Source organism: Uloborus diversus, chromosome 2 (assembly GCF_026930045.1).
Source record: "Uloborus diversus isolate 005 chromosome 2, Udiv.v.3.1, whole genome shotgun sequence".
In the NCBI taxonomy this organism is placed as follows: Eukaryota; Metazoa; Arthropoda; class Arachnida; order Araneae; family Uloboridae; genus Uloborus; species Uloborus diversus.
The window spans coordinates 31,724,475-31,739,356 of NC_072732.1; the positions used below are offsets into that span (position 1 = coordinate 31,724,475).

General features: G+C 32.1%; 1 protein-coding gene across 1 annotated transcript in view; it reads right to left on the reverse strand.

Moving 5' to 3' along the window:
* LOC129235168 (protein eyes shut homolog) overlaps window positions 1-14,882 on the reverse strand; it is a 62,367-nt gene that overhangs the window by 26,991 nt on the left and 20,494 nt on the right. The window contains exons 10-13 of the mRNA XM_054868857.1: window positions 7,353-7,468; window positions 3,960-4,132; window positions 2,125-2,289; window positions 853-933 (exon numbers count right to left, since the gene is read on the reverse strand). Of these exons, the coding sequence (XP_054724832.1) occupies window positions 853-933; window positions 2,125-2,289; window positions 3,960-4,132; window positions 7,353-7,468 (535 nt within the window). The remainder of the gene's footprint in view (window positions 1-852; window positions 934-2,124; window positions 2,290-3,959; window positions 4,133-7,352; window positions 7,469-14,882) is intronic.

A 14,882-nucleotide genomic window follows, 5' to 3' on the forward strand; every position in this document is an offset into this window, starting at 1 on the left:
AAAATAAACAACCTAATAGACACAAAAGCAATCTTAGGAAGTTCATCCTGTGGTTAATAAGTAAGATTCAATACTTTGACGTTGAGGAAAAAAGATGCACAAATATGCGACAGTGTATAATCACACCTCATTAATTTTACTTTTTTTTGAACATTTAATTGTCGGAAAATGCGTAGGGAATTAGAGTACTTAATTTTGTAAAGCAAAAAGAAAAAAAAATTTTTTTTTCTTCATAAAATCAATTTTCTCTGCTTTTTTGTTATTTTTTCACAATTCCCTGATATTTCCCTGATTAATAAAGTTTTTTGACTTTTCCCTGATCTCCCTGATCTGTCGTCACCCTGAAAATGTATTTTACGGGATTGATTAGAGAAATTTACTGCTTAACGGTTTTTTCTTGAATGGAATCATGCAAAAATTTTGACTCCGAGTTCCATTTTATCTTGTTTGTTTTTGTTAATTGCTATTTTGCTATTTAAGCTGTCTGCAGCACATTTTTGTTGTTTTTACTGCATGTCATTACATCCAAAAGCTCCGAAAGGGTATCTTCGAAACCCAGAAAAACTTGTATTCAGTTATCTGTTTATTTGTGCTAAACAACGTTGGATATTTCCTGTAATTGGATAATGATAATTTAGCATTGTCACTTCAAATATCAACAAGTTAAAAGATTTAAAATCTAAATTTTGCACAACAATCAGATTTAAAAATATATAGGCTTTTTTTAAATACCATATTAGACCATCAGGAAATTTGAAAAAAAAAAAAAAAAAAAACTCACAATAAATAAAATGCTTATAATAATGTTGAGAAAAAATGTTATCAAGCTGTCTAGTTTTGAAAATAATTTACCTGAGCCTAAGTTAAAAATGTACATCACATGGCCCGACTGAAGTGAAACAGCAAGGAAATCATCAGCAAGATGAAAAGAATCTGAACATGGTACATAAATAATTTTAGTATTCAAACACTACTTCATAAAAATGTATAAATACCAGACAAGCAGCAGTTGAATTTATTTCATGAGAAATTTAAGAGGAAGGAAAAAAAAACATTCATTGAATATCTCTGATACATAATCCTTTTCTTTTTTGGGGGGAATTATCATAACAAAAAAAAAAAAAAAAAAAAAAAGAAAAAAAAAAAAAAAAAAGAAAAAAAAAAAGAAAAGATTACTCGGTGCTTAATCTGCATGGTTATAGTGAAAATGCAAGGAAAAAAAAACATATATACACACAGCACTTGTATTTCTACTTCCAAAACATTTAGGTTTACTTTAATAAAATTCAATAGCTTGGAAATTTTTTTCCTTCACATAAATTAACTTGCGTTTAAAAATATGTGCTTTTTAATTGTGTGATATACTTCGCACAATACACAGCATTTGCAAAAATTAGTTTATGCATTTGGTAGAATATTTTTTTTTTTTTTAAAAAGGGAAGGAAGTCATTGAATCCTGAGCAGCAGCTTCTTCAGGAAGTAATTTAACTCCCCACAATTTTTAATATGAATAGACAAATCAAAATTTGATTTCCTTGTAAGAAAAACATAATTATTATCTATTAAAAGAAGTTGTAAAACCTGCTTTGGAAATAGAACTCTGGTTTTATAATAAGGATAAAACTCATATTCCAAGACAGCAGTTTCCTCAGCTAGTGTTCATTTTTTGCTTTCCTTACATGGAGTACCATAAAACTGAGGGGATAAACTTGGGTCAAAACTAGCTTTTACTACATGTTTATAAGGGATTTCGGAACAGAAGAAGGTCAAATTGAGACAATCTTGGGCAGCCAAGACTAGCTAAACTATTAGCAGCATAGCAACAATTCTTGATTTAATGCTTTGCTAATGTATTTTAGATATATTACTTTTAATTTAAACAAATAGCTTTTGATAAAACTATTTATTTATTATTTTTCTTGATACACATGCTGCCTTTTTAAACAAAAAACATATTTTAACGTCACAATATCAATCAAGCTTAGGGTACAGCCAGCATGAAGTACCAAAAACAAGTAGATATGATCAATATTTGCATTAATACAAAATACATCCAAGCAAGTATTTTGGTGTTATCCATTTAAAACAGCTCTAAGAGTAACATAGGAAAAGAATATCACTGACCCATTTGTCCATTGAATAAAATTAAGGAATCATGTTGAACTTCAAGCACAGAAAACATGAGCCGTATTTCCAAATGATAATGATAATCTGACAGGAGTTGATACTGTAGATATGAGGAGTAACCCATAATATCACCATAAAAGGAGGGTCGAGAGATGTGCAGTTCTGCAAAAACAAATAAAAATTTGATTGAAATGATTTAAAATGCGTTTAAAAAATCTTGATAATTATAATAAAAATGAAGCATTTAGAACTGAATTATCAAAAATGCAGAGTAATTTTAATTTTAAGGTAATGGATGCTAAAAATGTAATGTTTTTTAATTTAAAGAAGAAAATAATATTCTTTCAAATTTAAAGAACTTATATATGCTGTGCATGAAAATTAAAATCATGTAACTATGTATAGCTGTGACAAACTTAACCTGGCAGCATTGTGAAGGCAACGCAGATCCCAAATACATTACGACAATGCCAGGTTAATTTTGTCCCAACTATAGAGATGCACTGAATATTTTGTTGGTATTTGGTACTGTCTGATCACGGATTATATGGAAAGACAAACAGCCGTTTTACAGACGGAAATGGACGAATGGATTGCTACAATCTGCACACGTTAAGCATATGAAAACATGTTCACTTCTTTTTTTACATTCATTTACATCCCTGAAATTCAAGTTCACGGAGGTGAGAAGTTAGAATAACCAAACTAAAGTTTTAAAGCAAAATCTCTCTCTCTCTCTCTATCTTCTTGTTTTTGACAAAAAATTCACAACTTCAACTATGGCTGAAAATAAACAAGGGGGAGCCTCCTTGTATCATAGAAAATAAAATTTGATGTCATTACTGCCACGTGTTAATTAGGAATGGCATTTTGTGTTCACATAATGGAAGTGAGAATTGATTGTGTGATATGACTTCTTGTCCTTCTAAAACAAACTAAAATACAATATGAAAAAAATAAATATACTTAAACGATTAGTATTTGAGACACTTGCGATAGGAATAATAAACAAATAAGTATACTTTTGATTAAACAAGTTATTAAGCAACAAAAACAGTCACACAAGGTGTGCGACATGCCATGGAGGTGAGAATTCACATGTCATGAACCAAAAATATACTAAAATAAAAATTATTATTAAAAAATTGTTGGCAGGTTTAAATAGATATGTTTTTGATGAACATAAAAACCATTGTTAAATGAATGGTTCCTTAATGTTTTTTCTGTAAAAGGCGTGTGACAGAAAAGTTACTTTTTGAAGAATGAACTTTATATATTTTTGTAATAAGTAAAATTAGCCATGTATGATTTGATTTTGGAATGAATTAGTTACCTTTTTACTTATTTTCAATTAATAACTATGCTTTTAATGTAGATAAATTCAAGATGTTAATTGAAGTGCATATAAGTTTAACAAAATAAATAATCATCTACTATTTTCATATGGCAAAACAAAAATATGAATCTTAGTTTGAAAAGTTTAATCAGATATTCGGTATTTGGTCGAATATGGTATTCAGTGCTGCTCTATGTCGATGCAACTCAAGATTCAGCAGCTACATATAACATTCAATACATGATTTACTAAATTATACATCCTCCCACCTTCAAAAAAAAAAAAAAAAAAAAAACTTTGTAAAAATTAAAAAAATATGAATCAGAATATTTAAGAAATGGTATAGAAAATCTATTGATGTTAGGCTAAAAGCATTTGTTGTTTAAAATAAAACATTTTCCCAGTGTTTTGATGAATTAGTTCAGACATAAGTTCAATATAAGACTTACAAGTCATGAAATGATAAAATTCTCATACAAATCTAAACAAAACATACCATGTTCACAATTCTTTCCATGTTTTCCATAAGGACATATGCACAGATAACCATCATCAGGATTAGGTAAACAAGTGCTGCCGTGCTCACATGGATTGGCAAAGCAAGTTTTGTGTTCACAAAAGGGACCAGCATATCCATCGGGACATTCACAGTTCCAATGATCATCATAGCTAAAAAAGTGATTTAAGTGATCATTATTCCGTTTCCAAGTAAATTGTCACTAAGGATAGGGTAAATGGCTAATATTTTTATCTATAAAACTAGAGGACCCAACAGACGTTGTTCAGTTCAGACTTTGTAAATTGAAAAGCCAAAAAATTTCAATAAACCAACAAGTGTTTGAACAGTTTTGTTGAAAAAATAAGTAAAAAAAAATGTTTTAAGCTGCTTGGTGTCAGAATGCATGTATTTATTACAACTTGATTTATCTAATGCCCACTGAGCCCGTTGTTTTATTAACTATTTTTCTCTCATGCTTGGTTTGTTCCTTCAGCCATATTCAAAGGATAAAAAGCATCCACATGTATTAAGTGTAAAAAACTAACTACCCATCCAGAAAAAACGGAAAATAATGCTGCAACATAAAAGAATCAAACAATCGAAAGGATATCATTTAAAAAATGATAAAGGTAAAAACAGTTCTCTGAATAAGCGAAAATCACTCATCCCTCATTCCCGATGTAAAATAAATACATTTTTCAACTAATATGACTAAAAACTTTTTAAAAATGAAAAAAAAAAATCTTTGCAATTTGAAATATTTTGCCAAATAAACAAAAAATACAATAAATTACATTAACCGTAGCTTAAAAATCTAAACAAATGATCATGCAACTCTATTGTTTACTAGTGGTAACCGCATGGCTTTGCCCGTAGCAGAAAATTAAAAGGTGATTTGGTTCACCTGTATATTTACAAATAATGGATGATGAATTTCTCGCTAATTGGCTATGTTCATTCGCTCTCCCATATTACGGTTCCACGTCATGATAATTTCGTGATTTACTTGTCCATCTAATGATAGTTTTGCTCCGGAAATTGTTCTTAAAATTGAAATAGAAAAAGAACAAAATTGAATTTTCAAAAAATCGCTTTGAGGTGCACACCCCCATGCTACAAACTAACTTTGTGCCAAACTTCATGAAAATCGGCCGAACGGTCTAAGAGCTATGCGCATCACAGACATTCAGACAGATATCCGGACAGAGAGACTTTCAGCTTTATTATTAGTAAAGATAGCCAAAGTTGCCAAGCCACCATGTTACTGTAATCCAGACGATCAGTTAGCGAAGCTAACTCTAACCGATTAGCGGTACGATCTTTTGAACAAAAACTTTTAAAACTTCATATATTGCCTAATTTATTCTTTCCACCAAAGGTAAAGATTTTCCACTGCCCTGATCTTTTATGTACAGAACTACCTGTTGTAATTTAGCTGGATGAAAATAAAATTTGTTTTGTCTTTAAATTTCATCATCTTTAGCTTACATATTGATTAGTTTGATAATCCTTAAAGTGTTCTTGATATTAGTGCTAAAACTCAAGATGGATTTGACCTGAGAAAGAAATATTGCTAAAACGGTACTTTCTGATCATTTAGTTAGGACAACCTAAAGCACCAATCCCGTCACATGGTTCAACAACGACGACAGAACACCCGTTTTGCGTGAACCTTCCTGTACTTTACTTTAAAATATATCATGGGACCTAAAATCATTGCTTTCAAGAAATGTGTGTGTGAAGGCTTCACTCCCTCTCTCTCTCTCTCTCTACGTTTTATTTAGTCCCAATTGACATATCAGTGTAGGAAATTTCATTATAAAAAGCAGGGCTGGCTTTCTTATTGTCCTTTGGCAAACGGGTAAAATATTTATTTTAGTTCTCGCTCAACAATAGGTTAAAATAAATATTAATCATTTGGGAGATATAACCACCCAATGTTTAAATTAATTAATCAATTACCAAAAACGTCTCCGATTTGATCCATTGTGCTTCGAAACCATGCTTGTCACAACTTGATTACACACAAAAAATTTGATCAAAATCGGTCCAGCCATTTAAAAGCCTTATGGTGACAAACGTCTGCACAGAAGATTTTTATATGTTAAGATATTAAAGTATTTGATACTTTTTAAGCACTTTTATTATACTTGGCTTAATTGTTACAGAAAAATCTGAGGCCTGCTTTCGCTTATATATCACCAATTAGACCACTTAGAGACTTCGGGATTTCAATAAATGATTTGTTTAATCTTAAGGTGTAACTTAAAGCTGAAAAATTAAAATTCCAAAAATAAAATTGTTATTTCAGTTAGGATGAAAACAGCAAATTTCATGTAATTTCCCCATGAAATGTTCAAATATAAAATCCATTGTTACAAATTTTGTGGCCTTGCAACAGTAATGTTAATAGTAATCATAATGAAAATTTTGAATCAAGGCTTCTCTGGAACAGGAATGAAATATATTCACTGTCTCTGCATTCTTAGGGTTTTTATCCTCATCTATGCCAATAATTGATAACAGGGCTAAGTACAGAGACATATTAGGATCTTTGAAAGTTGTGAACCATTATTTTGCTTATATCTCAGCAACTAGACCACTTAGAGACTTCGGAATTTCACTAAATGATTTATTTAATCTTAAGGTACAACTTAATGCTAAAAAATTAAATTCTAAAATAAAACTTTGTTTGAAAATGAAACACTTTAAAATAACAGAATTTTTTAAGAAATACTAAGCACTTTTTATAATGCACTCAAAAGGACAAAATAACTTTTCTGGGTCAGAAAGGACTATTTAAGTATTCCTGAAATTTTCAATTATTCCAAGAAAAAGACTTTACTAACGAAGAAAAGTGCGTTCAAGTCATTTCCAACCAAACTTTCCCCATTAAGAAAAATATGCACGTTTCAACACTCAAATTTATGATTGTAAGCTAGATAATGGTAAAAAATTCTCTACATGACTTGAGCCATACTTTTCTTCACTTGTGAAGCCTTTTTCTTAGAATAATTGAAAACAACAGGAATACTTAAATTATCCTTTTTGATCCAGAAAAGTTATTTTGTCCTTTTGAGTGCATTATGAAAAGTGCTTAGTATTTAAAAAAAAATCTGTTAGTTATTTATGTGTGAAAAGGTTGAAAAACTGCTTAGTACAAATGTGACAATTAGATTATTTTCCCACTTCTGATAATGAAAATGTCAACAAGGTTTTTTCTTTTTTAAGAACTTTATACATCAAATCACTCAACAATAGAACAGTGTTTTAGGTCTTAAGTGGCTAACAGAAGAATACCAACAATTCTAACATATTTAGCATAACATAAAATAGTCATAAAATATCATTATAACCAACATAAAAGTAAAATACTTATGTTAAACACACCTTCGACAAGTTGCCCCATTCAAACAAGGATTTTTATAGCAAGCACTGCTGTAACACTCTGTTATTCCAACACCAACTTCTGCATCTCGAACAAGTTCTTTTTCATCTCCATTGATCTACAACTCATTGAAAAAAGATTTGCATTACACATTTTCACTTTAGGTGCGTAATCCATATAAAAGTATATGCGGTTAAAAAAGAAAGATTTTCAGCTATAATAAATAGTTTTTATTTGAATTATGCGTTTGATTACAGGATATTGACAGGTTTGATTGACAGGATAGAGTAGGTAAAAGAGGTGGTGGGGTTTTATTTTATGTTAGAGTCAATTTTATTTGCAATGAATTGGTCATAAATGATAAGCCTACTGATATTGATATGGTTTGGCTGGAGTTGATGAGCAGTAAGGGCAAAAAGCTACGCTTTGGAAACATTTATAGGCCACCTAATTCAAACCAGGGACAAGATGAACAGATGTACCGTATTGTTAGTGACATGTCCAGTAAGGGATCCGTTATCATAATGGGGGATTTCAATTTTCCGGGTATTGATTGGAATAATTTTTATCCTGGTAATGGCAAAGAAGAGGAATTTTTAAAATTAATTGGTGACTGTTTCTTAGATCAAGTTGTAACTCAGGGAACTCGAGAGGAGGCCATTTTGGATCTAGTTTTTTGTGACATAGGTAGTTTTGTTCAGGGGTTGAGTGTAGGGGAGCATATTGGAGATAGTGATCATAACAGCATTAGGTTCCGGGTTAAATCTGAAGTGTGCAAAGATGATAATTTTAGGTTTGTGCCCAATTTCAGAAGCACCAATTTTGTTGCACTTAGGCAGAGCTTGAAAGAGGTTTTTTTGTCAGGATTGGAAAATAACGACGTAGATCAGCAGTGGACGGAATTTAAGGATAAACTTGCTAAAACCATTGGGGACTATGTTCCATTTAGGAGAAAAGGTGTTAGTACCAAAATTTGGCCCATGTGGTTCTCCAGGGAGATTAAAGAAGCTCTTAATTATAAGCAAGCCACTTTTCGTAAGTTTAAAGAAACTGGTCAGAGTGCGGAGAGGCTCCAGTATGGTAAGGCAAGGCGAAATTTTAAGTATTTGGTACGGATTCAGAAAAGGGAATTGGAGCAAAGGCTGGCAGATGACATTGATGGGAACCCTAAGAGGTTTTTTGCTTACGCTAATTCTGGGAAAGCTCGAAACAGTCAAATTGGGCCTTTGGTTGATGAGTATGGAAATTTAATCCAAAACGATAGGGATATTGCAAATGTTCTAAATAACTTTTTTTCCAGTGTGTTTAACGATAACTGTATCTCAACAGTTGACACTAACAAGACACAAGCTGTTATACAGCTTGAGGATTTTGTATTTTCCAGGGAGGAGGTTTTATTTCATTTGAAAAAGATTAAAGCAACTAAAGCTCCGGGACCAGATAATATCTATCCAAAAATTTTAGTTGAATGTGCAGAGGAATTAGTGGATGTTATTTTGAATATTTTCAATGCTTCTTATAACTCGGGGAAGGGTGCCAGAGGACTGGAAGCTGGCTAACATAACGCCACTCTTCAAGAAGGGGTCTAAAGGTATTGCTGGGAATTATAGACCTGTAAGTTTGACTTCGGTGATTTGTAAGATTTTCGAAACTTTGATCAAAATTAAGATCATGATGTTCTTAGAGACTAATAGTCTGTTGACTAGTTTGCAGTATGGTTTCAGGAAAGGTAAATCCTGTACTACTAATTTATTACATCTCTACGACAAGGTTACATCAGCTTTAGATAACAAAAAATGTGTGGATGTTGTTTATATTGATTTTCAAAAAGCTTTTGACAAGGTACCGCATGTTGCTCTTCTCAGCAAGTTAGCTGACATTGGAATAGGAGGAAAAACTTTACTTTGGGTTAGAAATTGGCTTACTGGTAGGAAGCAAAGAGTAGTTGTGAGAGGAAATCATTCTAATTGGAGTGATGTTTTAAGTGGGGTTCCTCAGGGATCAGTTTTAGGGCCTCTTTTGTTTATTATATTTATGAATGACATCAATGAAAATATTTCTGGAAGTATGAATTGTTTTGCTGACGATGTAAAAGTTATGGGGATTGTCGTAAATGAAGAACAAGTAAAACAGCTGCAAGAGGATTTAGATCATATTACTAAGTGGGCAGATAAATGGGGTATGGCAGTTAATGTAGGGAAATGTCAAGTGCTACACTTAGGTCATGGAAATAAGCGTATGAGATATCGTTTACAGGGTTCAGTCATAAATCAGGCAGAAAATGTTATGGATCTGGGTGTCTTTATAAATCAGGACTTCAAGTTTAGTCAACAGTGCAATACTGCTAGTAACAAAGCCAACAAAATGCTTGGGTTCATCAATAGATCTATTTCAAACAAATCTAAGAAAGTTCTTCTGCCTTTATATAGGAGTTTAGTAAGACCTCATTTGGAGTATGCTGTTCAGTTTTGGTCGCCTTATCTGAAGAAAGATATTTTTGTATTGGAAAGGGTTCAAAGAAGGGTAACTAAATTAGTAAAGGGACTCTCAGATTTAGATTATGATACCAGACTTAATAGGCTTAACATGTATAGCCTGGAGCAAAGGAGAGTCAGAGGGGACATGATTCAGTTATTTAAATTTATCAAAATGAAAGATGTAAATGGATTAAATTTTTGCGGGGAAAGCAGGACAAGGGGTCATTGTTTTAAGCTATTTAAATCTCAGGCTAACTTGAAAATCAGGAAAAACTACTACTTTAGCAGGGTCGTGGGCACTTGGAATAGCTTACCGGAAGAGGCGGTAATGAGCAAGGGAGTGGATAGCTTTAAGAGGGCCATTGATCTTCATTGGGGACTAATTAATTGACTAGGACCAGCCTAGCTGGGCCCAGAGCCTGTTGCTGGTCGTCACATTTGTATTTGTATTTGTATTTGATTACCTTAGTTTTACATTATACAAGAACTAATATTAAATTAAACATTAAAAAAATCCCCTGATCCTGACTGCCGACCTTATAATAAGGGGAATCTTGCGGGTTAGAAGAAATATAAAATTTAAATAGTTATTTATCTATTCATTAGTTCCTTCGTTTTGTGCAAATATTTTAAACGTACAAGTCTGTTTTCGCTACCAAAATGGCAAAAACCACTAGATTTTGAGACTTTTAATTAATATCTTTGGTAATTAAAGTTCTAAAAAAATGAGACCTAGCTAATAACACTTTCAATCAAGTATAGCTTCAAACAAACAAACAAATAACAAAATACCTTATCAAAATCAATCCATCTATTTAGGAGCGACAATGCCACAGACAGATATACACGTCACTTATAAACCCCTTTCTTACGATATCGAAGGTTGAAAACGAAGTTTGTTCGAAGTAAAGCTGATTTATAGACCAGGATTTACATATCTTTTATACTATGCGCTACTATAAACATTTTTCGAACATTGCAAAATTGAATGAAAAATTAGTCAAATTAAAAATAAAACATGAGAATAAGGAACTGTGACTGAGAACTTTTGAACAAATATGCTTGTTCGAATCAGACAGGGGTGATTGTGAGTTCATCAAAAAATACCTGAAAGTTTCAAAGCGAGAACGGGGGGGGGGGGGGGGGGGGGTAATCTTTGGCTCCTATTATTTAAGTGCACCTTTGCCATAGTTCTGAGTCAAAATAGTGTGTGTACATTTGATTAAAATTTTAATGGGTTACAAAGTTAGTTTTGAGCTGGTGTTATACAAAATTATCTTGACATTTGTCCATCTTAAGGGATAGCTGTTCATCTTAAGGCTCTTGCAGGTATATTTGATGAGTATTATATAATTTTTTAAAAAATGCGGAGGTAGGGAGATAAAAGCATAACAAAAAAAAAAACAACATAATTCCGGTATTTTTGGACATAAAAATATCGGAAATACGTCCGAAAATACCGGAAATTCGGTAAAATACCGGAACACAATCACCCCTGATCAGATTATATCCTCAAGAGTAATTTGGAAGGAGGGGGAACAGACACATTTCACACATCTCACAATCTTATTTTTAAATATTCATTAAATGTACTTTAAATATATATATATATATATATTTCTTCGGCACACACACAGGACTTTTATGAGACAGTATCTCCATATTGCTTTGTTTGGAAAAAGAGTGTCATAATACAAAATTTTTAATTTTCTTTTCTTTTCACTTAAAGGGCTTTTCAAAGGACGTTAGCTTCTTTGGAAAATAACGACAGATTTTTTGTTCTAATATTAACCACTGGAGAGCACAGCAAACTTACTTTTCGTAATGCAAATTGCCTGAAGTGATCAACTTCAAGCGCTTCTCCTGTAAAATTTCATTTCTTAATATTGTGGCACTCTTCTTCCAAATGAGCGATATATTGAAAAAAAAGTTAAGTCAAAGAAATTGTGAAAAGACATTCTTGAAATTTGACACACAATTATTTTGAACTCCCGGGGATTACATCTTGGAGCATTTCTTTTTTTTTTTCTTTTTTCATTTTCAAATCTGCTTTTTATCTTTACTAATAATAAAGCTGAAAGTCTCTCTGTCCGGAGGATGTCTGGATGTCTGTGACGAGCATAGTGTCTAGACCGTTCGGCCGATTTTCATAAAATTTGGCAAAGTTAGTTTGTATCATGGAGGTGTGCACCTCGAAGCGATTTTTCGAAAATTGATTTTGTTCATTTTTCTATTTCAATTCCAAGAGCATTTTCCGGGGCAAAATTGTCATAAGATGGACAAGTAAATTACGAAATTATCATGATGTGGAATGGGAGAGCGAATGAACACAGCCAATTGGCGAGAAATTCGTCATCCATTATTTGTAAATACACATGCGAACCGAATGACCTTTTAATTTTCAACTACGGGCAAAGCCGTGCGGGTACCACTGTAATGAATATTTAAGTTAAAATTTCCCATAAATTGCCTATTGAAGGGATGAAAGATTTCCCCCATCCCTTACCATTTTCTGTCACTCAAAAGAACTTTTTTTCTGTATCATATTAGGTTTGTTCCAGCCTTCTCAATGATTAAGAACAGCAGATATAAGAGTTTCTATTGTAGCAAAAGTCCTATGCTAAAATCAATGCAACCATAAAACTAAAGCACAAAGTGTTATGCATGTCCATAAATATGCTTAAGCGAGTGATGAGGAACATTTAGTTTACTCTGTGCATCATTTAGGGCAGGTGTCAGGTATTCAACATGGTTTTTAAAATGACATAAACCACAATTTAAATATTAAACTTTTGTACTTAAAAAAATCAATTAAAAGATATCATTACAACTTTTTATTTTATTGCAACACAAAGAAAGGAAATTAGCTTGCTGCACCCTGTGCACAATTGAAAAAGTTATTAGGGGAAAACAACTGCTTAACACTAGAAAGACGACGTTTTCCGTATACCTAGAAAAGACTAGCGGCAGTCATTTTGACCGCTGTACTTAAAAGGTTGAAAATTATTTATTTTCAGGATTTTTAAACATAGGAAAGATTTGTTTTGATGCATTTGAAATTAATTTAACAATTTAATCATAATATAACCTGTAAATTAGTGTCATGCAGCTTTTTTTTAGATATGTTCTATCAAGTGAAAAACACATTTATGATAAGTATATTGCAAAAGATTATATTTGTACAAAATAGAGGACATTTTCTAAGCATGTAATCACTAACAAGTATTTTCAACTATTCATGTGATTCATTTCTTAAATGCATAAATATTGTAATATACTTACATTACTCTTTTTTACAATATTTACAAATAATCATCTTCATCACTTTGCCTGTACATGAGCCACAAACTGTGTTTTTGCAATCAGAACAAATGTTCGTAGTTTTATTTCCACATTGTTTCATTTGACATGGTTTTCGTTTCTTCCCTGAGGTAGAAACTTTATCATTATCTTTACTAGAATCCTTTTTGTGCATTTTTAGGTTCCGAAAAATTATCGCAATCAACTGATGAAAGTATATTATTTTCATCGCTAGGTATGTATTCCTCTTCAGATAACTCAGACTGTTCATCTGAACCACAATCAATTTCAGACAAATTCTGCAACAGTTGCAAAAATTCATTTTCTGATAAGCTTTGTTTTTCAAAACGGCTCTTTGCGACATCAGGAAGAAAATTATGAGACTGAAAATTTCAAGAACATCAAAGGAAACAAATGCCTATGTTTCAAACAAAACACATGTTTTAATGCACAAAATAATTCCAGCAGAAGTTTTTAAAATCCACCTGTTCTAAATCGACCCATTTTCAAAACCAAAAGAATTTCATGTGTCCAGTCACATGCTTTTCAAAGTCAACTTTCTCCCCTGCTATAACAGCAGAAAAAAAAAAAAAGCATGTGACCAACAGGTGTGTTGCATTTTCCTAACAGTTCAAAGAACTGCACCTGACCAGCAGATGCGACTCAAATCCACTAATCACAAAAGAATGTTACTCACCCTGACAACTAAAAAAAAAAAAAAATCCGTGGTACACATATTTGATAAGAGAAAAGTGAACAAAATCGGAAGTGTAAATAACAGTTCGATGAGCAGTAAAAATGACTGCCGTCAGTCTTTCTAGGTGTAAACATTTATAGCGACTGTAATAATGAGCCTAAAGAAATAAAATTTACTTTTGCGAGATCTTAATAAATTGTTGGGAAAAGTCAATAAAGGAAAAAAGAGTTTGAAAATTAAATGCAACAAATATGAGCGTTTGAAAATCATTTGCTGTCAAAATGACCGCCTCCGTCTTTCTAGTGTTAAATAATACACATATAAAATACCTTAAGAAAGAAAATTTTGTTTTTAACATTTTTAAATTTAATTATTATCATTATTTTTAACTAGCTTTTGCCTGCGGCTTCGCTCACGTTGATGTATTTTTTTTCAATTGATTTAAGTTAATGGTCATTACAGGCAGAGGTCAAATAGTTACCAAAAAATTGTTTGTCTCTAGTTTTGCTGACATTTCAAATTGTCTGTCCCCTTAAATGTATCAAAAGGTATGATTAAAACTGAAAATCAGGGGGAAGGGGAGTAAATGAAATGTCGGCAAAACTGAGAAGACACCCAAAAATCACAAAAAATAAATCACGAAAACGTTCAGGAGTTGTAAAGAAGTCAGTTAGGGTAATTCCCAAAAAATCCTATTCGAGTGAGGTCAACTATTCTTAAATAAAGTGAAACAGTTCCCTTATAATCCCGATCTCCATCAAATGCATAATATCCAGCGCTACACCGGCAATCTAAATTATTGTATAATGTAGAACTTCTTACCGTAGAAATCGTCCCAAAATAGGGTCAACAATGATGCTACCCGAAATGTTTCCAATAAACAGTAAAATTTGGCAATTGTTTGAAATTGTGTGCAAAGACAAAGTAATGGAAGTTTTTGCGCTGTTTATGAATTTGCAAATTAGTTGGCGAATTATTTTACGTGTTAACAAATTTAAAGAAAGAAATATTAAAGAAATGGCGATATTTGGTTACATGGTGAAAACCAAGAAACACAG